The following is a 26,573-nucleotide window of genomic DNA, read 5'->3' as shown; positions in this document are numbered from 1 at the left end:
TCTGGCCATTTTAGATTAACAGATGTTTTTGCAGGCTGTTGGGCATTGGAGTAACAGAAATACGTTTAAGGGAGCTACTGTTAATTAGCTTATGTAGAAACATGCTGCTGTCCTCTGGGAGTTCTGGCCATTTTAGATTAACTTATGTGTTTGCAGGCTGTTGGGCACTTGAGTAATGAGATGTGTTTAAGGGAGCTACTGTTAACTTATGTTAGAAAGGTGCCACTATCCTCTGGTAGTTCTAGCCATTTTATATTAACAGATGTTTTTGCAGGCTGTTGGGCACTGGAGTAACCGAGATGTGTTTAAGGGAGCTACTGTTATGCTAGCACAGAAAGTCCTAGTGAGCACGTTATCGACTCAGGCCACCCTGCTGTAGTAGGATCGAGGGAGCAACTTCTTCACTTGCTTCTTCATAACCAACCCCTGTCACCCACACAACATGGATTTATACCAGGCCGTAGCAAATCAAAGGCCCTTATATCCTTCAAGGATATAGTAAACTAAGTCCGTGATGCTGGTAAATTTGTCACCACCATCTTCCTAGATCTATCAAAGGCATTTGCTTCAGTTTCACCTCCTTTATTTCTAACCCAACGCTCTAACATCGGACTCCCCCTCCACTCAACTGGTTTTCAAGTTATTTAAAAGACAGGCAACAGGCTGTCAAATGGCAACATTCCATCTCACCATATCTAAACACAACTACTGGAGTTCTCCAAGACTCTATACGTAGAACTCTTCTTTTCAGCATTTTCATTAATAATTTCCATTCGTTTATGACTCAAGGAGCTCTTATTCAATATGTAGGTGACTCGTATACTGTATGTTCCGCTCAGTTTCTGACCTACAAAATAAAACTCAAATGGCCTTATACACCGTTGAAACCTGGATGTATAATAATCAACTAGCTCCAGACTGAAATAAAACCAAGATCATACTTTTCACCCCTAAGAAAACAACTCCATTAGACAAAACCAAATTCTCTATTTCCATAGTAACTCTACAATTGAAATTGTTAGCTACACAACAATTCTGAGTCACCATTGATGGACACCTCAAATTTGATATGCACATACAACACAATATCAGCAAAACTCATCAAAAGCTAGGAATTCTCTATAGACATAACCATTTCCTAAGCATCACCACTAAACAAATCCTTGCTTCCACTTTCTTGCTCCCCTCACTCATCTACAGTGCTCCTCTTCTCACCAGCCTCCAATCATCACTAAAGGCAAAGCTCAAAACCTGCAATAAAAAAATTGCTAAATTGGCAACAAATTGCAAATACTCATCACTGCACTGTTCTGCACTCCCTAAAATGGCTTGAACTTCCACACTACCTCTCCTACTTGCAACTAACTATAGCACACAAAATGGTCATTAAACCCTCTGATTGCCCTGCCCTCAGCTCAATATGTACTTATTACTTCCCAAACAGGCCCTCAGATCAGAGAACCAGAAACTCTTACAAGTACATAAACCAAACTTTCCAGCCTGCCAGTTTGTTTATTCCTGCTCCATAGCCAAAACTGGAATGCTCTACCATTATCAATTAGATCAGCCCAGAACCCTGCCTTTTTCAAAATTCATTATGTGAATACCTATCTGCTTTTTGGAACTGTACCTGCACCCAGCCTCCTTAAAATATTGCATATAAATGATGTCTTTCTATCTGCTATCAAATAAGCTACACTAATTCCTTACTGCTCTAAGACTAGCAAATTCCATGTAATGCTATCTTCTTTGCTTATTACCCATTTGCTATTTGTTGATATCTGAGTGTTAACTGAGCTTTGTATTTACTTCTGAATGAATATTAATAATGTTATCTGCTTTGTGGAGCTTTCTCCCTTGGCAAACTCCATGTAATAGCAACTTCTCTGTTTGTTGTTACCTATATGCTAATTTGTAGTAATGTGATTAACTTTGCTTGCATGTACTTCTGAATAAATACTATGAATGCTACATTTACTGTGGAGCTTTTCTCTCCAGCCCTACAGTGAAAACAGATGCTGAACAACCCAGTGGACTTTCCTGGTAAACAAAGTGCAGATAAATAAATAAACAAACAGCAAGTGACAAAACACAACTAGTCTATCACCAGCTGATTGAAAAACTTTTTTTTTCTGCAGGTTGGAAAAGTCTACTGCATCCCCCACAGCCCCTGCTAATTATATATGCCACCTCTGAGATAACACTACAGTGGGGAAAGAGCAAATTCTTTTATCCCCACTGTACTGTGATCTTTCACAGAAAAAAAAGTTGGTATATGCAATAAACTGATCTTTGATCAGTTGTTCCAGCTATTTTCTGTTCAACAAAATGAATTGCCAACCACTTGTCAGTAACTTGTGTGTGTGTGTGTGTGTGTGTGTGTGTGTGTGTGTGTGTGTGTGTGTGTGTGTGTGTGTGTACTATGACCCATGGATGCTACCTACTGCTGTGTCTTTGCTAGGGATGATGTGCTACTTATTGAGATATGGCATGCTTGCATGGGTGTGCTGAGTCCTGGCAATAATGGTTGGGATACATGTTTTCTGAAGAACATATTATGAAACATGCAGAAGGCTACAGACAGCTGACAGACTGTGGCAGGGTCATACTGGAGTGCCTGACCAGATGTAATTATGCAGCAGAATCAGGGGTTCTGCAGTCTGAACACACATCCTTTATGAATGGATGGGGAAAAGGAGGTGTTATGCTGATTTTTGCAATGCTTTACAAGTTCTATACAGGCATCATCAATCATGGATCCAGCAGATATCCTGCATTATTTGCAATTAAGTAGGAACATATGAGAGATAGCAAAATGGAAGGTTATGCGTGGGTGCATACTGTTTGTGGCTTTTCATATAGGTGGGTCCACTGGTGTGCCTGCTCTTACCATACAAGTGACTCTGTGGGATGACATTATGCTGGAACTGGTGATACAGATAACTTGTATGCCATATGTATGTGCACTGTCGGTGCTATGTAGATATGTGGGTTATGAGCCCCTACGCATTGCATATTACTTGGCAGTCAATGGAATGATAGAAATTCCTGTTGACGTAACATTATCCATCGATGTCGGTTGGGCCTTTATTACCATAGAGATGCAGTCTATAGCCTCCAGTACTTCAGGAGGTTGGCAAGATTATAACAGCCAGACATGATTGTGGCTTTCTTTCCTGCCATGCTGGAGAAATATTTGAGCTTGCTCATATGTGACAGAAATTTATTGAGCAATGGCTTTTGAGTTTTCCACAGTTTGAAGCCTATGAAACACCTTATTTGGCCCCAGTTTCATAGTATAGTACTAGGCTATCTGCCCTGGGGCATTTCTAAGTCTAGCCATAGTGATGTGGCTTTTGCCATCCCATGAAGTGGTACAAAAATGTACAGAATAAATCTAGAATACTGTGCCTCTGTCTAGTAGTGACACAGTGAAGGTCCCCTTATATAACATCATTAGTTTACTGTGCCCCTGTCTAGCAGTGACACAGATGTGACCCCTGGGGTAAACTTACGATCTCCCATCCACTCATCAAGATTTCTCTTGAAGAGAGTCAGTGAGGGGGCTCTGCCTAATACGAACTGGGATCCTGTTCCAAAGCATGGGAAGCCTCTGGGTTATGAATCTATCCCTCCAGCATGTCCTATTCATACTTGTGCCGAGGTTTAAGTCTTTAGCTCTTGTGGTCCTGATGGATTTGGATTTTTGAGGTGGAGCATGTCCATCAGATCCTGATTGGACATGGCCTTGTATGTCAGGCAGAGATCACCTCTGAGCAGGCGGTATGCTACTGAATAGAGCTGAAGTTTCTTTAGTCTGGCAGAATAAGACATATGTTGGAGACCCTTGATCCTTTTGGTGAGGTACTTTTGTGGTCTCTCCAGCTGTTGCAAGTGCCGGGTGAGGTACATACCAAATGGGGCATTGTACTCAATCATGGGTCTGATGAGGGAGGAATATAGGGGTACAATGACATCCTTGGATCTGGATGTGAAACCCTTCATGATGAGGTGTGCAAGGTAGAATGTTTTTCTAACCACTTTGGCAATGTGGGTGTCAAATGAGAGGTCGCTGTCTACTTGGGTCCCTAGGTCTCTGATTACTTTTTCTGTACTCAGTGGGTTGCTGTCTATGTGATAATTTGTGGGTACTTTATTTTTCCAAAAGGGATGACTATACATTTTTTGGCATTTAGTTTAAGGCCGTGACTACGGCAGCAATTGTCCGTTTCAGTGAGGCCTTTTTGTAGGATGTGTGTATCTGCTGGTGTATCGACTATGGCGCCTAGTTTGCAGTCATCTGCGAACTTTGTCAGCCACAGCCCTCCCATGTTTGCTTTAACATCTGAGAAATAAATGCCGAACAAGAGGGGTCCCAGGACAGATCCCTGTGGGACACCACTTGTGACTGGCTTTGAGTCTGACATTGTTCCAGCGATTTTAACTTTATGGGTTCTGTCCTTTAGCCAGTTTGCAACCCATCTAGTGACAGAAGGGTTTACTTTTAAGCTGTTTAGCTTATCTATGATGCCTGAGTGGGGTATTGTGTCGAAGGCCTTAGCCAAGTCCATGTATGCTGTATGGACTGCTTTGCCCTCATCAATGGCTCTAGTGACAGTTTTGAAAAAGTCAACCAGGTTTAAAAGGCAGGATCTGCCCTTTACAAAGCTGAACTGGGTGGGGTCAAGCGTCTGTAGGTCGCCTATGTCTCCATTTATGAGTTCCATAATGATTCTTTCCATAGCTTTGCAGACCAGGCTAGTCAAGCTTATGGGGCAGTAGTTTCCAGGGTCTGTAGAGGCACCCCCCCTTGTGGAGTGGGACCACTGTTGCTGTATGCCAGTGTTCAGGTACATATCCCGAAGTAAGGCTAAGGTTAAATAGCATTTTTATGTGTGGGTTTAGCTCCTCTTGGAGTTCACGTAACATGCACCCCGGGATACCGTCAGGTCCCATTGATGCTGTGTTTTTTGCTTTGTTTAGGGCGGTTCTCACTTGGACATCTGAGATGACAGGGAGATTACATTCAGCTGGGATAAGTATTTCTTCTTTTGGGGGTGAAGGAGGCGAAAAATTTGCACTGAACCTGTCAGCCAGAATGTTAGCAATATCTGTGGGTTCAGTGTATTTTTTGTTGTTGTAAACCAACTCTGAGCATATCTGAGGGTTTCTGCCCAGGTTTCTAACATAGCTGAAGAAGGCTTTGTGGTTATCTTTAGTGTCCTTAGCGATTTTTCTCTCAAAGTTTGCCTTGGATGTTTTATGAGAGAGCGTAGTTTTCTGCTAATGTTGATCAGAGATGTCTTCCCTTCATGGGATTTCGCTCTGACGTGCAGTAGCTTCCTTCTTTTGTTATACAATTTGTTTATGGCTGAGGTCCACCAGACAGGACGCTTACATTTGGTGGAGAGGGACTTGGATTTGTTTGGGATTGCATGATCCATGCATTCTTGGAGATGTCCATAGAAAGCATTTGTGAAGGATTCAGCATTGTGGGATGTGGTATCCACTGGCACAGTGGAATTAAAGGATACCATCTCAGTCTTAAGAAGAGTGAAGTTTGCTTTTGAGAAGTTTTTCACTGTGGTCTTTTGTGCTGGGGGTGGAGGTGGGATATGTATATCCAGGGTGATTAGTTTGTGGTCAGATCTCACTAGTGAGGGGTATACTTCTGGTGTGGAGCATTTTGTCCCCATGTTTGTGATGATCAGGTCTAGTATATTATCTCCCCTAGTGGGAGAGGTGACTAGTTGTTCCAGTGCATTTCAATTTATAAATTCCAGGAACCTTTGGGCTAGGGTATTAGGGCTAGAATAATGTACCCAATCTATGTTTGGGTAGTTGAAGTCTCCCAGTATGATGGTATTTTGTGATACATTCATATCCTCCAATGTCTTCAGGAAGGCTGAGTGGGGTTCTTGAGATTGGGAGGGTGGTCTGTAACATGCTACCAGTTGTATAGCAGTTTTGCCTATGGTTAGATGCACCTGTATGTTTGTCTCTAGAATATTTCTGTAGCTAGAATGGTAACAGATATGCATACATTGGTATCCACTTTCATAGGCTGTCTTTGCATTATTGCATTTCCAGTGTCTGGGCCATACAGATCAACAACTGCACATATAACACTTCTGTCCACTATGAGGAGGACTGTCTGTTGGTCTGTCATCTGAAGTAATGTCACTATTTGGTGGCACTACTTTTGTTGGGGCATACACCCATGTCATGCTGAATAAATGCTGCTGTAGAATAGCCTCAGCTGGTTCTAGCTCTTGCAGTGCTACACAGTTGTATAAGAAACACACCCAGACTGGGAACCAAGCGGAAAAATGAAGACACAACCAGCGGGAATAAAAACTCCTTACTGGTGTTTCCCGGTACCTTGGCTCAACAGCCGTTCAAAGGAAGTCATTTTTGCACCAAAAGACACAACATATTTATATATACACCAATTAGGCTTGATCAGACTCATTCAATTATAAAGATGTTAAACAGTAAATATTCCTCATTAACCCTTCACTATCTCGTCCATCCAAATCTCAATACATCAAAAATGCTTATATGTATAAATGAATGAACCATAGTGCATAATACACTATGCAAAAATGCACATCTTATTTAACATCTTCTTAAATATCTTTTTTTTTTACATCTTTTTAACAAATCCAAGTTGTGTGATGCATGAGGTTAAATACATGTGAATATGCACAAGTAATATGCCCTAATAACATAATACATTCACTTATTAATTGCTATAATAGCATAATATATAAAGAAATTGTACAGTCTACCGGATAGGCCGATAATATCAGGGAAAGGCTCTTTTTTGCAAAATGTGGGCATATTTTGGACCATCAGTTAAAAGTTTATTTGAGCAAGATTACTTCTCATATGAAAAATAGTAGAGAGTTATGTGATTTGGTGAGAGGTATGAAATGGAATGCTGGATACTATTGGGCGACCGTGGATGTGAAGGCCCTTTATACGAGCATTAAAAATGTTTGGGGTTTTGAAGTAGTTGACAAGATGATGGGGAGGGTCCATGCATGATTTTATATTACAGTTATTAGAGTTTTCTTTGACACACAATTGTTTCAGATTTAACAAGCAGTATTTTCTACAGAAAGAGGGCAATACAATGGGGGCTTCATATGCCCCATCCTATGCTATTATTTTCATGAATCATTTTGAAAATCTGTTTCTTGATAACACTGAATTTTTCAAGCAACATGTGATCATCTATAGGAGATATATAGATGATTTGTTTTTCATATGTAGGGGTGATCTCTCTGAGTTTCAAGATTTCGTGGACAATCTCAACCAGAGAAATAACTTTGGGTTAGAATTCACTTATAATGCAAATAGAGAGAGAGTGCAGTTTCTTGACTTAGAATTTTTTGTAACAAATGATGGGGAAGTCTCCTTTAAGCCTTTCACCAAAGAGACGGCAGTTAATTTCTTATCAGCCAACAGCTTGCACCCCCCCATTCATTACACCATGGAGAATATAATAAACGAAAAGCAAAACGGCTATACAGGTAAACCCCAGTATATAAAAAGAGAAGTATATGAGAGAAAACACTATACCGGGTACCACACAATAACGTCTTTATTTAAACAAAGTAAAAAGGAGAGGTGAGCGCTTTTGCAACCTTCGTTGCTTCTCTCATATATCATGGAGAATATAATCGTATTTTCAATAGCACTTGGAGAATATAATCGTATTTTCAATAGCACTTGTGGGAAACACGCCATGAGAGAGGAATTTTTGAAAGCAAGAGAGAAGTTGTTGGAGAAGTTACACTTCACATATTCTTGATAAAGCAGAAAGGATGTTTGGGAATTCTGTTCCTTTTAAACATAGTTCAATTGGCAATGGTCCGCATGTGTGCATGGGGTAATTTTGGTTCTGTATTTAATACAGACAGTGATGAAAAATTACTTCTTGTCACTAAATATTCCCCTTTTTATAAAGGTCTGGGGATGGTTGTTGAGAGGTTTTGGCCTATTATTGTGAATGAATGAACCCTTACGAATCTATTTCCCAGGAGAATTACTTTTTCTTACAGCCATTTTTCTAATTTGAAAGAATTGTTAAACACCCAAAGAGTCAAGAGAAATCAGGGATTTAAGGGATGCTATTCATGTGAACATTGTAAAATCTGTATGAGAGTCCATAATTTAGATGGAACTCTTATAAATGGGAAAAAAATACAAGGTCATGGAGTTATTTAACTCTAGGTCCTGCGGGGTTGTTTATATCATTGGCTGTGGATGTGACCCTACCAGGTGGTACATTGGACAAACTATGAGAATGGTAAAATATCATCTAATGGAGCATTTGGGTGACATTAAACATGGCAGGATTGAAAACCCTGTGGCTGAACACTTTCAGAGAGTTCATGCTGGTCTTGATTCCAGTTTATTTTTTAGTGTTTTGGCTAAACCATTCAATAGATAGTGTGATGTTTTTCTGACTGAATTACTAAAATTAGAGACCAAATTTATTATTAATTATGGTACATTATTCCACAGAGGATTAAATCACAAATTTAATACTAACATTTGTTTATAAATGAAGGTTTGTTCGTTCTAATGGTGTAAGTGTCTAATTTCTGGTTTATTCCAATGTAACATGTGACATGTCTCTTCTTCTTAAATGTTTTCCTCTCTCACAAGGGTTGTTATTTATGTGCAACTTGGTCACACAATTTTTTTCATATGTTATGCTATTATATCAATTAATAAGTGAATGTGTTATGTTATTAGGGTATATGTGTGTATATTCACATGTATTTAACCTTATGCGTCATACAATTTGGATTTGTTAAAAAGATGTAAAAAAGATATTTAAGAAAATGTTAAATAAGATGTGCATTTTTGCATGGTGTATTATGCACTATGGTTCATTCATTTACACATATAAGCGTTTTTGATGTATTGAGATTTGCATGGACAAGATAGTGAAGGGTTAATGAGAAATATTTACTGTTTAACACCTTTATAATTGAATAAGTCTTATCAAGCCTAACTGATGTATATTTAAATATGTGTGTCTTTTTGGTGTAAAAATTACTTCCATTGAAAGGCTGTTGAGCCGAGGTACCGGGAAACACCAGTAAAGAGTTTTTATTCCACCTGGTTGTGTTTTCATTCTTCTGCTTGATTTCCAGTCTGGGTATGTTTCTTATATTTGTTGGAGTTGGTTGGAGTGCTACACATTTGGCAAGCTTTTTGCCTTTATATTAGGCAAAAGCACTGGCATGTTTTCACATCTGATGACTATGAATCACAATTTGTCTTCTATAGGTGAACATGTTTACTTTACCATGCTCCAGAAGTGAATTCTAGGCTAACTGCCCTAAAGGACCTTTTGAAGCCTAGCCAATAACCCAAGGTTGGAATCAAACTCTGTGCCCCTTGTCTTTGAGGCAAACGCCTTAACTATTATGCTAATCCCACCATTAAGGATGAGAATCAAACCCTGTACCTTGTGTCAGTAAGCTAAACACATTAACATTTTGCCAAACCCTAGATACAAATAACTTGTATGTCATATGTATGTGCACTGTCAGGGTGCTGTATAGATATGTGGTTTGAAAAGATACTCATTTGTATCTCATTATGCACTTATTAACCATTGCTCTTTTATTTGCATTGTCTTTGCAGACAAGGACCTATCTAGCTACACTGGCAGCCTGGTCCATTCTCCAATCTAATGTCCCTGCCCTTTAACTGTAGCAAACCACTACAAATGTAAGAAGTGACTTACTGCAGCTAAACAGAGCACAGGGAGCACTGAGAGCTTCATCTCTGATCAAAATGCATTATCGACATTCATTACTGAAAGCCAGTACTGCACTAGATTTCACATGGAGTGCAGAAACACTTAGACAAATGTAGTATTTTGACTAAGGAACCGAATGCTAGAAATGAGGATGGAGACTACCTGACATCTTGCACCCAGGGTAGCTGTCATCTTTTTCTTTACCTTTTAGCATATTTCCCTACAACATTCGACAAGTCCTAAGATTAGCTACTTAGCTAAGCCTTCTAGACTTTAGCCCAAGACTGTGCAGCATTCTTTACCATTTGACTATGAATGTCAATCTAAATCCTGTAGTCATGACATCCCTCATAGGTACTGACTTCCAAATGGGTTGTTTTCGAGACTTTGGCAGAAAAAATCCTCGAAGGATGGAAGGTGCGAATGTGATGGATGGAAGGTTGAATGTGCTTCTCTAATATTGGTAATTTCAGACCTAAAAAAACCTCTGGACTCCAAAAGGCTGTCCTCAGATTCCCATAATTTCTCCCCAAGGCACTTTTCTAAACATTTGTGTTTAGAACAAGAGATAGCAGAAGCCTAAACATCCTGTCAGTGTTGGGCTAAGTGTGCAGCCTCCTCCTAGCTAGATAATCCTGGAGATTTTCCAAGTAGCACTAGATTGTTCTAATGTTGAAGCATGCACAATAGGAACAGTTATTCACATTGTTCTCCAGGCCTAGACAGAGCAATTAGTAAGACTGCAAATCCTCATATGAGATTTGTTTCCTGTACTTAGAGCAATTATTGCCTTTCCAATTTCACTATCAGATATCTGTAACTACTAGCAAAGCTAAGATAGAAATTATTACCCCAATGGAGTACTTATATGGATCCCTGGAAGCAGGCCAACATGCCAGGCTAATAATGTTAGTAGAAGTGTGCAACTCTGAACCACATAAACAAAGATATGAAGATTGGTTGACATCACTTATATACCACCGATATCCTGATGTCTGACTGGGACGGCCAAAGCCAGAAAGGGGAAGTAGAGCTCTGGAAGTTGTTTGCTATCAGGATACTTGTAAGCAGGAATCCCAAAGTTATAACTGCAACAATAAGTAAAATGTGAATATCAACATTTGTCTGCTTGTGTCAGCATTTGGCTATAAACTGTCCATCATTGATTACTACTGTCCTCCTAACAGCATTATGGAGACAAAGACTGCAATATTCTATGCCTAGAGTATTACAGTCAAGCATATGATGACACACTGAGATAACTATTATACCTCTTGTGAATCATGCTCTGCATGTCAAGGCTGGCATAATGGTTAAGTTGTTTACCTTGCAGACACAAGGTGCAAGGTTCTCACATGGGGTAGTTGGCTAGGAAATAACCCACAAGTGGAGTTAGCCTTGTACTAATCTATTAGTCTATCAGCGTACATAGCCACCAAGCAGTGACTTCAGTGCACCAGGAAGCTTTCTGAATCCCACCTTTAGAAAATGGACTAAATATACAAACTGTTAGCTCGTTAAAGTATTTAAATGATATTACTACCTAAAATCCTAAAAAGATATAGCAACAGGTACTGTCTACTGAACAGTATAATGCAGATCTAGTAACCCAGAAACTTCCAGCAGCAACCAGACTGGAAGAGCAAGCATCACCTCTTTTGGCTTTTTGTGGAGTGAAAAGAGCATTGTGGGATATGTTTAGCCTACACCAACACCTGTAGCTTCTCATGAAGTGAAGAGGGCATTATGGGGTCTGTTTAGCCTGCATCAGTTCTTGTAGGGTGAGAAGAGCAGTATGGAAGCTGTTTGAGCATGTCATAATAAAGATGTTAAAAACAGTCAATTTCTAGTGATATATAACTGACCTGTATAAATCTGTAGGACTGATATGGTTTTCTTCACAGTACACTAAGTAAAAAATATATACTGTGGAGCCATAATGACATTCAAGTCACATGATTTAAGGACATCACTACCATCTCACTGGGAACAGACTGTGTTATGATTCTGAGACTGACAACCACAAGAAAAATGAAGGCTCCAAAAAGGCTGAGACTTTGAAAATTGGAATCAACCCAAACATTAAGAATACACTCTTAGCTACATCCAGTCTTTAGTGTGCATACTTGTGGCACAGAAATGTCAGGCTCTCAGATGGAACTTGGCATCTTGCCACCTGTGATCTCCTTAGAGATGTACAGGGCCATTTGACAACTGCAGAAAATATCATCAAACAATGTGGAAATTTTTCAAAACTTGTAAAATTGTGGCTTCAATATCCAACCACAATGCCCAATATACTTTTTTTATACATATTTTGTGCCGCAGCTTGTATTTATCATGTATGTTACAAAACAGATGGACTGCTATGCATTGGTGCTTTTATTCTGTTTTCCTTAAATCCAATGCGGATTAAGCTTTTTACAGTTCTTCAATGTCTCGCAAACATCACAGGCAGTGCAGACCATAAATACTAGGCATTCATGTGGGTACTCTATCTTGAAAAGATTATAATGGAAACCTAGCTACCTGTGCCTGTTTTCCTGAAAAGCGAGTTTATAACTCAAATAGTGAATTGCTGCCTCCACTCTTACACATAAACAATATATATATATATATATATATATATATATATATATATATATATATGGATTCCTATTACAAGAAAGAAAGTTCACTACTTCGAACTTGTAATAGGAAGCCTCACTTCTGCAAAAGTTCACTTTTATGAAAGTGAACTTTTACGCAAGTGCACTTCACCGAAAACACCGCAGCACAGTGGAGGACATAAAAAACAAGTTATGTCCTCCACTATGGTGCGATAGTCATGGGGGTTAGGGCACAGGTTAGGGTAAGGGAATAGTTAGTAAAGCTATCCCCTTACCCTACCCCATGCCCTAACCCTAAGGTTCGTGACTATCGCACCATAGTGGAGGACATATGTCCTTCACTGCGCTGCAGTCGTCACAGACCTTAGGGTTAGGGCACGGGTCATGGTAAGAGGATAGCCCATAGGCCTATCCGTTTACTATGACCCGTGCCCTAACCCTAAGGTCTGTGAGTACTGCATGGAAGTTCAGTACAACACCTGTTCATTGTACTGAACTTCGCAGTACTTACTTCGATTAAGTGCACTTTAACTGCAGTGAGCATTCCATGCACTATTTCGAATTAGTGAAAATTCAATCTAGTGTATGGAACCCATATATATGTATATGTATATATATATATATATATATATATATATATATATATATATGTATATGTATATATATATATATATATATATATGTATATATATATATATATATATATATATATATATATATATATATCTTTAGCAGTAAAACCGTATTCCAAAACCTGTTAAACGTAAAGAAAATAAACAGTTAAAAACAGTGAAAAGGGTGCCGCCTTCATGGTTAGTTAAGGTGTCAATGTATGCTCCTTTACATTTTATAAGCATGCAGTAAAGTGATCAAAACCTACAGGAAATTACTGAAGTCAGTACCCTTTCGTATATTCAATATTTGAAATACCCAGATCATTTAAACATATTTTTAAACTATTGTTTAGGATTAATCATTAATATCAGGAAAAATAGAGAGCAAAACTTTGTAGCCACTGCCTCATCCATGTGAATAGGGGCATTTTGAGATGGATTCATAACCTATTCTTATTTTTTATTCAGAATTCAAGTGATAAAGCTGTGACTCATAGCCTGAAAAATAAAAACAGACATAGAATAATAAATCAGTTGAAAAAATACTTTTCTTAGCATATACTGCAATTTCAGCTGCCCCTGATTTTGGAGATCATTGATTTTGTCTCATGTTTTTGTCCTGTCCCTCATAACATTTTTTATTTTCTAAAACATCACTGAGGATTACTGAGAGTCAGTAATGTCAGACATTACATCCTCATATCTCTTCTTGTTAGAAAAAATGCATGTTTATACAAAATTCTGTTGTTGTATTAACACTTCCATTGAATTTGGGTGATATATACGCTGTCCATGATTTGGCTTCTTTGCCCCCCATTATTTCTGATAAAGAAGGTATGAGTTTTGTGTTATATTTGCATGAACATGTAAATAATTTTAGAATTTGTACTTAAAAATATAATGTCAAAAATTATTTAAAAATGGGAATTTTGTGTGGAGAGCAAGATGAATATTGTAGAAATGGCAGAAAATTAAGAATGCAATTTTCTAGTTGCCAGCTGATGTCTTTCAACAATATAGTTATTAGCACATCAGGTGTCGCATATTTTCAACTGGAAACAGACTGTCTTGCCTTGCTTGGATTACTTTCAAATACTTAGTAATTCTGTACAATATTTCAAATTATATATTTTATTATTTTTTGACTTAAGACAAGTTTAAGTTCGCTAATTCCACTACTATTGTCTGATCTGATTAATATACAGTGATTAACTACAGATATATGGACTGAAAATCTTCCACACAGAGAAGTTTCCTACACTGTTTTCTTCTGCATTAACGCCCACCTGATGATCATTTGTAGTATTAAGCAGAGATACCATTTACTTACCTCCTCTAACCGCCACTGTCCTGCAATTCTTACATAACTGCCAGGATGACCATTGATTCTAACAAAACAAAAGGTACATTCACAGCTTAAAAAATGTCTTATTACTGTTAAATTGTATTTGTTTACTTAATTAGCAGTGAGATAAACATGTATAGTAAATTTAGACAGATAAATCCTTTGAGGTGCAAAGCGAGAGACGAAAAAATATTCCAAAACCGAGTTTTATTAGCCAAAAAGTAAAAACACACAAACCAGACCAACGTAAAGTTCATAAACGCATTGACTATAAACCACAGCATTTTCGTCTTATTTCACAGACTTCATCAGATAAACACCAGTATAAATAAAGCTATATATATATATATATATATATATATATATAGTAAAGCCAGCCAGATAATTAAATGCTAATTACTCTGATTAATTGAAATTTTAAAGGAACTGCATAAAAATGCGAGTAAACATGGACTTATTCTCTTGTATATATCTCATACCATTTAAATAAAGTATAAAACAAAGTTATCTATAATATATTTCAATGTGTGAGTATTAAAAAAAACTTTTTTAAAAAACTTTTTTAAAACAACTCTTTAATAAAACTTCCTATTTCTGTTTGATTATGTATTTAATGCTCTGTTTTCTTCTATTGATTTTTTTTTCAATAATATTTTTTATTGTTTTTCTTTTTTTTATTCATTACAAAACATTTTCCCAAAAGATATACAATTGATGTTCTAACAGAAATTCGATCAATATTCTTACAACATATTTACATTATTTACATGAATGCTTCCATACTCTCTCTTAAAAGTAAAAAAAAAAAAAAAAAAAAAAAAAATATAGGTTATTTTCTCCAGGGTTAGCATCTTGGAAAAGTGTAGTTTCAGTTATTGTTATGTTTTGTATTGTGTATATTGAAGAGATAGTTCAGGTTCTATGTTTTATGCCAGTATAATATTGAAAATTTGTTCCCATGTTTTCAAGTTGTAGGGCTTTTTGTTTTGTTTATTTAATATGTATTTGTGGGCTAAGATGTGTTTTATCGCTAAGGTCCTAAAGTTTTCCCATGAGGTTTTAGATGGGGTCAGCCAGTTAGTAGCTATGTAAAGTTTCATTAGCATAAAAATATTTATTAGGATGATAATTTGGGTTTTAGATAGGTTATTTGGGGGGATATGTAATACCATAAATTCCCAAGTAAGCGTTGTTGTTTGATATCCCATCTTTTGGAGTTGTATTTTCAGTGAGTTCCAAAGTTTATATATACATTTACAGCTCCAGAACATATGCAAAAGGTCAGCAGTTTCATCTTTGCAATATGGGCACTTTGGAGAATTTGTAGAGTTAAATTTATGCAAGCTAAGGCGTGTGTAGTAGGCATCATTGTATATCATGAGTTGGGTAAATGATAGCTTTTGAAGGGAAATAGATTATATCGTTAAATTAATTGCATGTGCTATTTTGTTTTCTTCCACCAGTGGCGATTTTTCTTTCCAGTATTTAGCTAAGAGTAGCTGATTTTGATATTTGATGTCTTTTATCAATTTGTATGAGCATGTTATAAATTTGGTGTTTTGTAAAAGGGCTTGCCATAGTGATATACATTTTGTTAATTCCTCTTTAATGATGGTTAGATTTTTAAAGTAATTTGTAGATATTTCTTTAATCTGCCTCAAGATCAATATATATGATTTGGGAAGACCCAGTTGCTGTCTTAATTCATGAGCCGAACAATTTATGTATGGATATATATCTTGTCATGATAAGTTTATTATAAGTGGGAATCTTTTCAGGTCTATTAGTTGGTTATCAATTTTCAAGTTAGGATTTTTGTGGAAGGGTTGTAGAATCATCATGTATTGAAAGAGATTTACTGATCTAAAGAGATTTTGCATTAATGTTATATAATTTTTAATGGGTTCCATTATATTATATGTTTTAGTGTTGTCTCTGTTTAAAAAGGGCAATGATTTGGGATTAATATTCAGATTTTTAATATATTTAAAACATATCTTTAACCAGTGTGGGGACCAATTATTGCTTTGCGTATCGTAGGTTGCAATTCTTAAAGTTCTATTGGCATTTATGATTAAGTAATAAATCTCAAAATTAGGTAGATCTAGTCCACCTTTGCTTTTCGGGGTCATCAATTTATCATACGATATTCTACTTTTTTTTGGTTCCCAAATAAATTTAGCGAATTCAGTGTGTATTTGTTTAAAAAATTTCTTGGGTATTAGCAACTGTGCAGACCTGAAAATGTATAATAGTCTAGGCAAGACATTCATTTTAATAATCAAAACTTTTGCTAGTGGTGGTAATTTCAAATTTTTCCATCTTTTTAGATCGGCTAAAATGTACTCCCAATTTTGTTTAATATTATTGAGATAAAAATCTTTATTATCTGTAGAGAATGTAATTCCTAAGTATTTGACCTTTTCTTCAGTTTTTAATTGGCCTATCAATGGTAAAAGTGAGAAAGGTTTTGGAGTTCTTAAAGGAAATATGTTGGTTTTATTAAGGTTTATTTTATAGTTTGATATTAATGCAAAGTCTTCAATGGCAGATATTATTTTTTCGGTGTCTGAGATAGGTGTTGTACAATATATGTTGAGGTCATCTGCGAAAGCTAATAAGGCGATTTTGATACCATAAATTACTGGGGCATTATGATATATCTTTTGTTTGATATATAGGAATAGGGGTTCTAGATATATGTTAAATAATAGGGGAGATAGAGGGCATCCTTGTCGGGTACCATTTCTGATTTGAATTCTTTTGGAACATGTTTTATTTATATATAATGTTGTATAAGGGTTATTGTATAATGTTTGTAAAGTTAGAATACATTTTTGGGGTATATTAAAGTAGGGTAAGATCTGAAATAAAAATGTTATATTAATTCTATCAAAGGCCTTTTGTGCATCTATAATGAGTGCGTACATGTTTAGTTTCTTTTGGTTAGCAAATGAAATTAATGTATATAGTGTTAAAGTATTATCACTGGTTTGTCTAGATGCTAAAAAGCCAGACTGTTCATTGGATATAATTATGTTCGATATTTTCTTCAGTCTACTAGCCAGAATAGATGTCAGACTTTTAGTTTCAATATTTAGAAGGGATATAGGTCTGTAGTTGTCCGGGTTCTGAGGATCTGACTTTTCTTTGGGTATACAAATTGTTTTGGATGCATTAAAGTGTATATCATTAATTGTATTATTTATTATATAATTTAATATGTGCGATAGAATTTGAGCAATAATAAGGTAGAATGTTTTATAAAATTCTGCTGTAAGGCCATCTGGACCAGGAGCTTTATGTGGTTTTAGTTTTTTAATTGTAGTTATTTCTTCAATGGATATTGGTTTTATTAGGTCTTTTTGTAGTTCCTCATCAATTTTCGGAAAGTTAAGTTTTTGTAGGAAGTCACAATTATTTTCATTTGTGGATAAGTTTTTTTGTTATCCATAGAATTGTGAGTATATCATTTCAAATGTGTTAATAATATCCTCAGTTCTTGTAAAGGTTTTGTTTTTATAGTATATTTCATGAATTTGGGAGGGTGTTTTAGACTGGTTAATAATTCTTGCTAGTGCTCGTGACGGAGTTTGTATATGGTTCACATATTTTGCAAGTATTTTAGTTTCTTGAAATGATAATCTATTATTTTGGATTAAGAAAAGTTCTTTCGGACATTTCAACAGTTTTGATTCAGTTTGTGTGTTATGATTTTTCATTAAATCCTGGTCTAATGATTTGATTTTACTCTCTAGTAGCTGTTCTTCTCTGAGTTGGATTTTTTTATAGTAAGAAGCTTTTTGGATGAAGATACCTCTTATCTGGGCCTTAGTTGCTGTCCATTCAATATCCGGTGGGTGTTGCTGTTTTACTATCTTGACTAATGAGGTTTTAAGTATGTCCTGTATTTCCTGAACTATTTCCTTTTTATTTAAGAGGTTGGGGTTTAAGGACCAGTTATATCCCCTATATGGTGTGTTGGTTCTAGAATCCTTGAAAATGTTTAATGTAATTTTAGAATGGTCTGATAGGTAGCGGGCATGGATATCTACTGTGGGATCAAGATTGATTAGTGCTTCCGAAATTAGAAAGAAGTCTATTCTTGACCACATTTTATGACAGTTGGAGTAAAACGTAAAGTCATTTGAGGTATGAGTTTTGTTACCATATTTAAAGGGATCATATAACCTAAAGTCATATTTAAGTTCGCTTAATGTTAACACTGCTTGGTTATTACATGATCTTTGTGTGCTCGATTTATCCTGTTTAGGGTTTTGATAAGCATTCCAGTCCCCCCTATGATTATGTAATGATTATTGTATTTATTTAAGATAGGATATAGTGAAGCGAAGAAGGAATGTTGATTGTAACAAGGTGCATATATATTGAGAAGTAGAATGGGCTTATCATAAAGGGTAGTTGATAAGATCACATAGCACCATCTACCTTCTTTATCTGATTTGGATTCTATAATTTTGTCTTGATATTGGTCTTTAATGATAATCGCAACTCCAGCACTATTGGTCTTGCCTTCAGAGGCTATTATTTCTCTTATCCATTTTTTTCTTTTTTATTTCTGACCATTGCTCAATGGTTAAATGAGTTTCTTGGAGTAGTATAAAACACGCCTTAGCCTGCAGAAATAGATGAAGAAAGTTTCCTTTTTTTCATGCTCTGAAGCCCTTTAATATTCCATGAATCTATTTCCCACATTCATATAGCTTTATTTTGTATAGGTAATCTTGAAATATGAGTAGATATTTTGGATTATGTCGATTTCTTATCAAAGGTATGTTATGAAAGCATTCTTTAATTCCCGTCCCTTCCCAGTGCCTACCCACTAATACCCTGGACCAGGAAATTAACAGGACCTGACAATAACTTGTATTTGTATTTTTCTGTATCAATGGTAAATATATGCCTTGTATATTAGCATATGAGAGGTAAAAGAAACATGATGGTCCTGAATAACCTAAAATTATTTGTACAAAGCCTATCCCACTCATTCACTAGCAAACACTGCTTTGAGACCTACACCTCTTCTTGTTAGATTTATTTATATGATGTCAAAGTTTTGAGCAATCCTAAGCATCAGTTCTGATTGCAACTAAAGACAGTAGACATTCATTTACACAACTTAACATAAATGCTATTTAAGAGAATGATACCTATATCTTATTTTCTCAATTTCGTTTAATAACTATGTACATAAAATATGTAACTTCCTTATCTAGCCTTAGTTTGTGCATGGTCCCTCCACTTCCTCTAGGCCTAATTTTTCCTTTGTGATTGTAACTTAAGTCACTTGTAGGTATTGGTCAAATTATTAGCTTCAAGTGAACCCCAACTTCTAGAACTACCCTTTTTACCATTTTTGCCCTGTGATTTTAAGTTCTTAGGTAGGTAGCGTTATATTAAAGAGGATTTGAGGCAATTTCTCTCTATCCAAGTAAATGTCATACAACATATATTAGATTTGGTAAAAGCTTCCTGAATCCTGGAGAAAACAATGTAAATATTTAGCAGTTCCGGCTTATGTAAGTAAATAAACATAAACACCAATATTTAGGTATTCAGATGGTTACCAAATCTAGAAGCTACACGACTACTAGTTAGTAGTCCATTATCTGATACAATAAACTATATTAACATCTTTTCCATCGTTGGGCCATGTTGAATGAGTTAACAAAGGTGTAACCTATGCATGCTTCTTTACCAACTCAGGCTAATGCAACATTAAAGTTGTGAAGATATGTGATATATATTTAGGTTTATGAATCCTCAGAGTTGAAGCTTTACAATAATGCTAATTGTATGCTTATGTCAATTGGATTTGTAATAGTAAGGAAGGTAAATGCTCACTGGTTGTCTAATATTTTTTGATGTATACATAATAGATGGAGTTAAAAATAATTAGCTCTTATGATTATGTATTCCAGGTTTGTATAGTTGCTTAACTGTAGTTTGTTGCATTAATATATAGTGTTTTGATATCTGACTGCATGCCAAATGTTTCATTTTCACAAATCTTCTGTATAAATTGTATGTATGTATAATATTTGTAGATGTTTAAACTTATTAAAGTTTAACTACAGTTTATGGGGCAATGAGGTTGCCATTTCACATTATATTACATGTGTTTGGTGTTTTTGTAACTATACATTACTTATTTTACTTTTCTTCTTTTTTTTTTTTTTTTTTTTTTTTTTTACAGTTCCATTTAGGCTTCCCTTCGAGCTTCCATCCAGCTAAGTCGATTGCTTAGCTTCGCGAAGGGGGACTTATATTGCGATCGGACTTCCGGATGAGCCATATCTTCAAAGCTGCTTCTAAGGCTTCAAACGCACTTTTGGTTCCTCTCATGGGAAAGCCAGCATTGCGCGAAGGATGTACACTTCCTCTTTAAGTTTTCGCGCTTTGTAGAGTCAGGAAAAGGGTCGCGCCATACCCACAATACGGCCTAGTGCAGGGTAGATACCAGATATAAGGAAAAATAGGTCCTCGGCTGTTGGCGGAGGATGAATCTGACCTCGGAGTTCAGTTGACCACAACGGGACTTAAATCTAGTTCTCTGAAGCTGGAATGGATTTAAACAATGACATGAAGGTAAGCTTTGCTTCTTTCTTGTTAGAAACTGAATATTTCACCCCATCGACCAAAAATATTAAGGTATTTGGGTACTTCATTTGGAATTTTTGTTGTTTTTCAATCAGGAATCTGCAATAAGGTGATAGAAGCTGTCTGGCTTGCCTAATTTGTAGAGGCAGGTCTTGGGCCAGGGATATTCTGTTGTTGTTCCATATTAATGATCCCCCATTTTTCTTTACAGTTAATAACATTTTATTCACATCTTGAAGGTTGAGGAGTTTGGCGTAGACAGGTCTTGGACTATTTGATGCTTGAGATTCTCTTAGAGCTCTATGAGATCTTTCTATTGTTATTTGATGTGCAGCTTTTGGGTCTTTGAGTAGAGTTGTAAGTATTTGTATGATAGATGGGATCAGATCATAGTGTTGTATATTTTCCGGCATGCCTATGATGATTATATTATTTCTTCTAGACCTTGCCTCAAGATCAATGATTTTAGCTTGCATATTTTGAATGTCTGTTTCATGTGAGTCAGATTTTTTGGTAAGCAGGGCTATTCTGTCTTCATTCTCTATGATTTTAGCTTCAGATTTGTCCATTCTTTCCATAATTTGATTGAAGGAAGTTACAAAGGATTGCACTTGAGTAGATAATTCTTTTATAGCTTCTTGGATAGGTAGTAAGGCTGCTTTAATATCTTCCAGGTTTGCCATTTGATCTGTTTTATTTTTATTTCCAGGTTTTCCGGACTCTTGTTGTTTTGTTATTTTCTGCCTTTTGGAGTTTAAATCTTTCTCAGGTGACATAAGTTCTGAAAGTTTAGTTTTTGTTGTTGTAGTCTCCATCGCTTTATCATCTTTTGACATTTTGTAAAGGCACAGGTAAAAGTAAAAAATTCCTGGTATATATTCAGATGGATATGAGGGAGGTTTTCTGAGCACACGGCTTCTTTCTTTGAGACTTACTACAGGTCCAGGTAATCTGTTGTAATCTTGATAGGTTTGCTAGTAATTTAGGTTCAGGTACCTTTTCTGTTTCTGGATAATAAGTAGAGTTGTTGGATCAGCAGATTGTTATTAAATAAGTCCTGGTATATCTTCTAGGTTGAGTTTTTCTCTGGGTATTTGAGGAGCTGCAGGTTAACAGTGCTTACAGAACGGCGGCCATCTTTGTCTCGTTTTCTTCTATTGTAAATCTAAAGACACACCAGACTTTGTAAATGAATGCCATCTAGTGGCCACTTTAAAATGTTATTTTCAAACCTTAAAGCTTAGCTGCCCTTAATTTTAGTAAAGGTTTTATAGTAATGAATTCATTTAAACCTGGGGTCTGGTCCACTTGGAGAGTTATTTGCCACCATAATTCTCTGAATTCAATCATATCTTCCCAAGGACCACCCCTAACATTAACTTTAACCCATAGCCTAGGGCGCCAGTCTAGCAGGGGCACTTTTCCAGTATTTATTTGGTGTAGGTAGACCAGGATGGGGGCACCAGGTAGTGTGGTGGGGGGTGCCATGGAGCCCTTTTGCCTAGGGCACCAGTTGATCTAGGGCCGCTCCTGCTTTAACCTGTTCTAAAACCATAAATCCATATGTAGCATCTTTACATTCTACACTGTGTTTAAATAGGGTATTGGTTTCTTCCCTTACTGATATTTCATATGTGTTCATATATCCTCTTTTTAAGCTTGCTCTCTGATTTACCCACATAAAAGGAACCACATGTTTAACAAAGAGCTAGACATATTATCCCTTTAGTATCACAATTATAAAATTCTGCACTACAAATCCACCTATTCCTACTTTCTAAATAATACTTCTCTACATTAAGAATATAGGAACATTGGTTACATCGGCCACACTTATAGGTACCCTGCCTACCTTTATTAGTCAACACAGCATATTTATTCTCTAAAATGCCCTTAATACTACTAGAATTTTTGTAAATAATTTTGTGTGAAATATTGGCTAGATTTTCTATGTCAGAAATAGACACAAATCTTTGCCATTCTTTCATAAATATTTTTTTAACATAATTATTTACTCCATTGTATTCTAGTATTAAGGCTTGTTCAAATTTTCCCCTTTGTTTGAGCCATATTCCCGTAAATTGAAACTAACGATTGGCTGGGGGGGGTCAGTAGGTCGATCAATTCAGTCAATTGACCAATAAGCTTGTGGGAATGACCTGTTTCATCCGGCCCCTTGACTTTGGTTGCTGGTAACGAATCCATCTCTCCTCCACCACACAGTCACAAGAACACAACAAAAGGTGGCAAGTGCAGAAAGTGAATTTTTTAAGGAATGTGAGCTACTTCAAAGGATGTTTTTGGAGAGAGGGTATCCTTTGAATTTTATCACTATGTTTAGAGATGAAGTGGGTAAAGGAAGGTTAACTAAGTTTAAACCTATTTTGAACAATGGTGTTAACTTGGACGAAGGTATTGGAGAAAAACAAAGGGGAAAATATGAACAAGCCTTAATACTAGAATACAATGGAGTAAATAATTATGTTAAAAAGATATTTATGAAAGAATGGCAAAGATTTGTGTCTATTTCTGACATAGAAAATCTAGCCAATATTTCACACAAAATTATTTACAAAAATTCTAGTAGTATTAAGGGCATTTTAGAGAATAAATATGGTGTGGTGACTAATAAAGGTAGGCAGGGTACCTATAAGTGTGGCCGAAGTAACCAATGTTCCTATATTCTTAATGTAGAGAAGTATTATTTAGAAAGTAGGAACAGGTGGATTTGTAGTGCAGAATTTTATAATTGTGATACTAAAGGGATAATATATCTAGCTCTTTGTAAAACGTGGTTCCTTTTATGTGGGTAAATCAGAGAGGAAGCTTAAAAAGAGGATATATGAACACACATATGAAATATCTGTAAGGAAAGAAACCAATGCCCTATTTAAACACAGTGTAGAATGTAATTATGCTACATATGGATTTATGGTTTTAGAACAGGTTATAGTTAATGTTAGGGGTGGTCCTTGGGAAGATATGATTGAATTCAGAGAATTATGGTGGCAAATAACTCTCCAAGCGGACCAGCCCCCAGGTTTAAATGAATTCATTACTATAAAACCTTTACTAAAATTAAGGGCAGCTAAGCTTTAAGGTTTGAAAATAACATTTTAAAGTGGCCACTAAATGGCATTCATTTACAAAGTCTGGTGTGAATTTAGATTTACAATAGAAGAAAACAGAGCATTAAATACATAAACAGAAATAGGAAGTTTTATTAAAGAGTTTTTTTAAAAAAGTTTTTTAATATTCACACATTGAAATATATTATAGATAACTTTGTTTTATACTTTATTTAAATGGTATGAGATATATACAAGAGAATAAGTCCATGTTTACTCGCATTTTTATGCAATTGTTCCTTTAAAATTTCAATTAATCAGAGTAATTAGCATTTAATTATCTGGCTGGCTTTACTATATATATGGCTTTATTTATACTGGTGTTTATCTGATGAAGTCTGTGAAATAAGACGAAAACACTGTGGTTTATAGTCAATGCGTTTATGAACTTTACGTTGGTCTGGTTTGTGTGTTTTTACTTTTTGGCTAATAAAACTCGGTTGTGGAATATTTTTTCGTCTCTCGCTTTGCACCTCAAAGGATTTATTGGTTATTTGTTGGTGCATTTTTCCAAATTTAGACAGATACTATTAGTAAAATGATATCAACTAGTTTACCACTCATATAACTCATTAGAAACAATGGTTAATCAACTTCTAGTATAAACATAAATCAACTGAATTTCCTACATCAAAATGCAATAATTGTTCATCCTTATGCCTTTATACATTTATACTGAAACTGGTTTTGAAAACTAAAGGCAGGTATTTACGGAGCATAGTACTACCAAAGTTATGTGGACAAAGTCAGAGTGCCCAGTAGCACAGCAGTGATACACAATGGCTCAGAGTCAAAAGAGAGATGCATGGAGCAAACATTATTTAGAAGCTTTATATCATGCCTCAGACTCTAACACTGCATAATTAAGGGTAACAGTGTTACTGTTCCCACCAGCTGATGCAAAGCAGTTATGCACAGACATCTACAACTACACACACACACACACACACACACACACACACACACACACACACACACACACACACACAGTGAGCAGCATTCATGCCCCTACATATACACACACATACACCCTATCCAGTAAGTAGCACTCATGTAACTACACACACACACACATCCAGACAGTGGAATTCATGCTGCTACATACATGCACATGGACACACCCGTCCAGAGAGCAGCACTTATGCCCCTAAATACATACAGACACACACTAATCCAGAGAGCAGCATTTATGTCCCTACCTACACACACACACACACACACACAGTGGAGTTCATGCTACTACATACATGCACACACCCATCCCCGAGAGCAGCACTTATGCTCCTAAATACATACATGCAGACAGAGACACACACTAATCCAGAATACAGCATTCATGCCCCTACACACACACACACACACACACACACACACACACACACACACACACACACACACACACACACAACTTTGCAACAGTTTCCTTTCCTGTGGTTAGCAGCCCCGCACCTGCCACAGTACTGAATGAGTGTTCACCATCAAAAGATGGTGGACTTTTTTTTTTTTTTACTTAAGTCCCAAAAACAGCGTGCTAGGGTTACTCTTTTAATGTCTCTACCATGCTATTCCAATCCTGGTGAAAATGTCTGGGGATATACAGATGACTACTTAACTTTAGCCATGCTTCTAGACTATCATATTTCCATGCGATCTTCACCAGACAGACTGGTGTAGTTCGACTTACCAGAATCCTTTTACCACTGTAGAGTTACAGGCATCTGTAAGTCATTCAGGCATAATGCTCTCAGCAATCTTGCTACAAAAACAGGATGGCACAGCTCATTACACATTTCTGAATCCCAGCCAAGTTATCTGTTGCTTCTGTCTCTTTTAAACTTTCCAGCTGTCTTCTTTTCACATCATAATTATGTCCACATAATGGATTATGATATAATAGACACATCTCTTGTGTCAGGTAGGAAAATGTAACTACAGCACATGAACCTGAGTGTATGTTTTTCTTCAAGCTGTTCTTAAGATTCTTTTGTGAAATTCAGATAATTAAAAAATGAATTTGGCCACTACAAAAACATTACTATCTAAAGGCAGATAATGAACACTTGTTTTACCCTTCTACTACTTCCACTACATTCATGAAAGTCTACCAGTCATAGATAGCCAAGATAATTCCATGTTTTTTGTTGCTCAGTACTTATGGCACATGCCTGTACCATTCATTCATGAATACAGGATCGCTTCAGAGAAAAAAAATCTGAGAGACTCTTCCAGTTATCCAACACACTTTCTATGGTGAATATTCCTTCCCTAGTGCATCTCTGAGCTGATCCTATTTCCATTATTTTGCTTGAACTATATAATCTTAGACTGATGATCTCCTTTAGGTATTTTAAATTCTTTCACACTAATATTTTGTTACTATAGAAATACTCAGATTTTATAATATTTTTGGATACCTTCTATTGTTCAGCAGCTTTAGAGGTTTAAACTGTTGTTCTCTGGAAACATTAC

General features: G+C 36.2%; 1 protein-coding gene across 1 annotated transcript in view; it reads right to left on the bottom strand.

Moving 5' to 3' along the window:
• ANO9 (anoctamin 9) overlaps positions 1-26,573 on the bottom strand; it is a 567,237-nt gene that overhangs the window by 191,045 nt on the left and 349,619 nt on the right. Inside the window, exon 13 of the mRNA XM_044082760.1 lies at positions 14,341-14,398. Coding sequence (XP_043938695.1) covers positions 14,341-14,398 — 58 coding nt within the window. The remainder of the gene's footprint in view (positions 1-14,340; positions 14,399-26,573) is intronic.

This window comes from Protopterus annectens, chromosome 9.part0 (assembly GCF_019279795.1).
Source record: "Protopterus annectens isolate FY-2018-M chromosome 9.part0, PAN1.0, whole genome shotgun sequence".
NCBI classification, from domain to species: Eukaryota; Metazoa; Chordata; order Ceratodontiformes; family Protopteridae; genus Protopterus; species Protopterus annectens.
The sequence above is the reverse complement of the archived record's forward strand: the minus strand, read 5'-3'. Positions and strand labels throughout refer to the sequence as shown.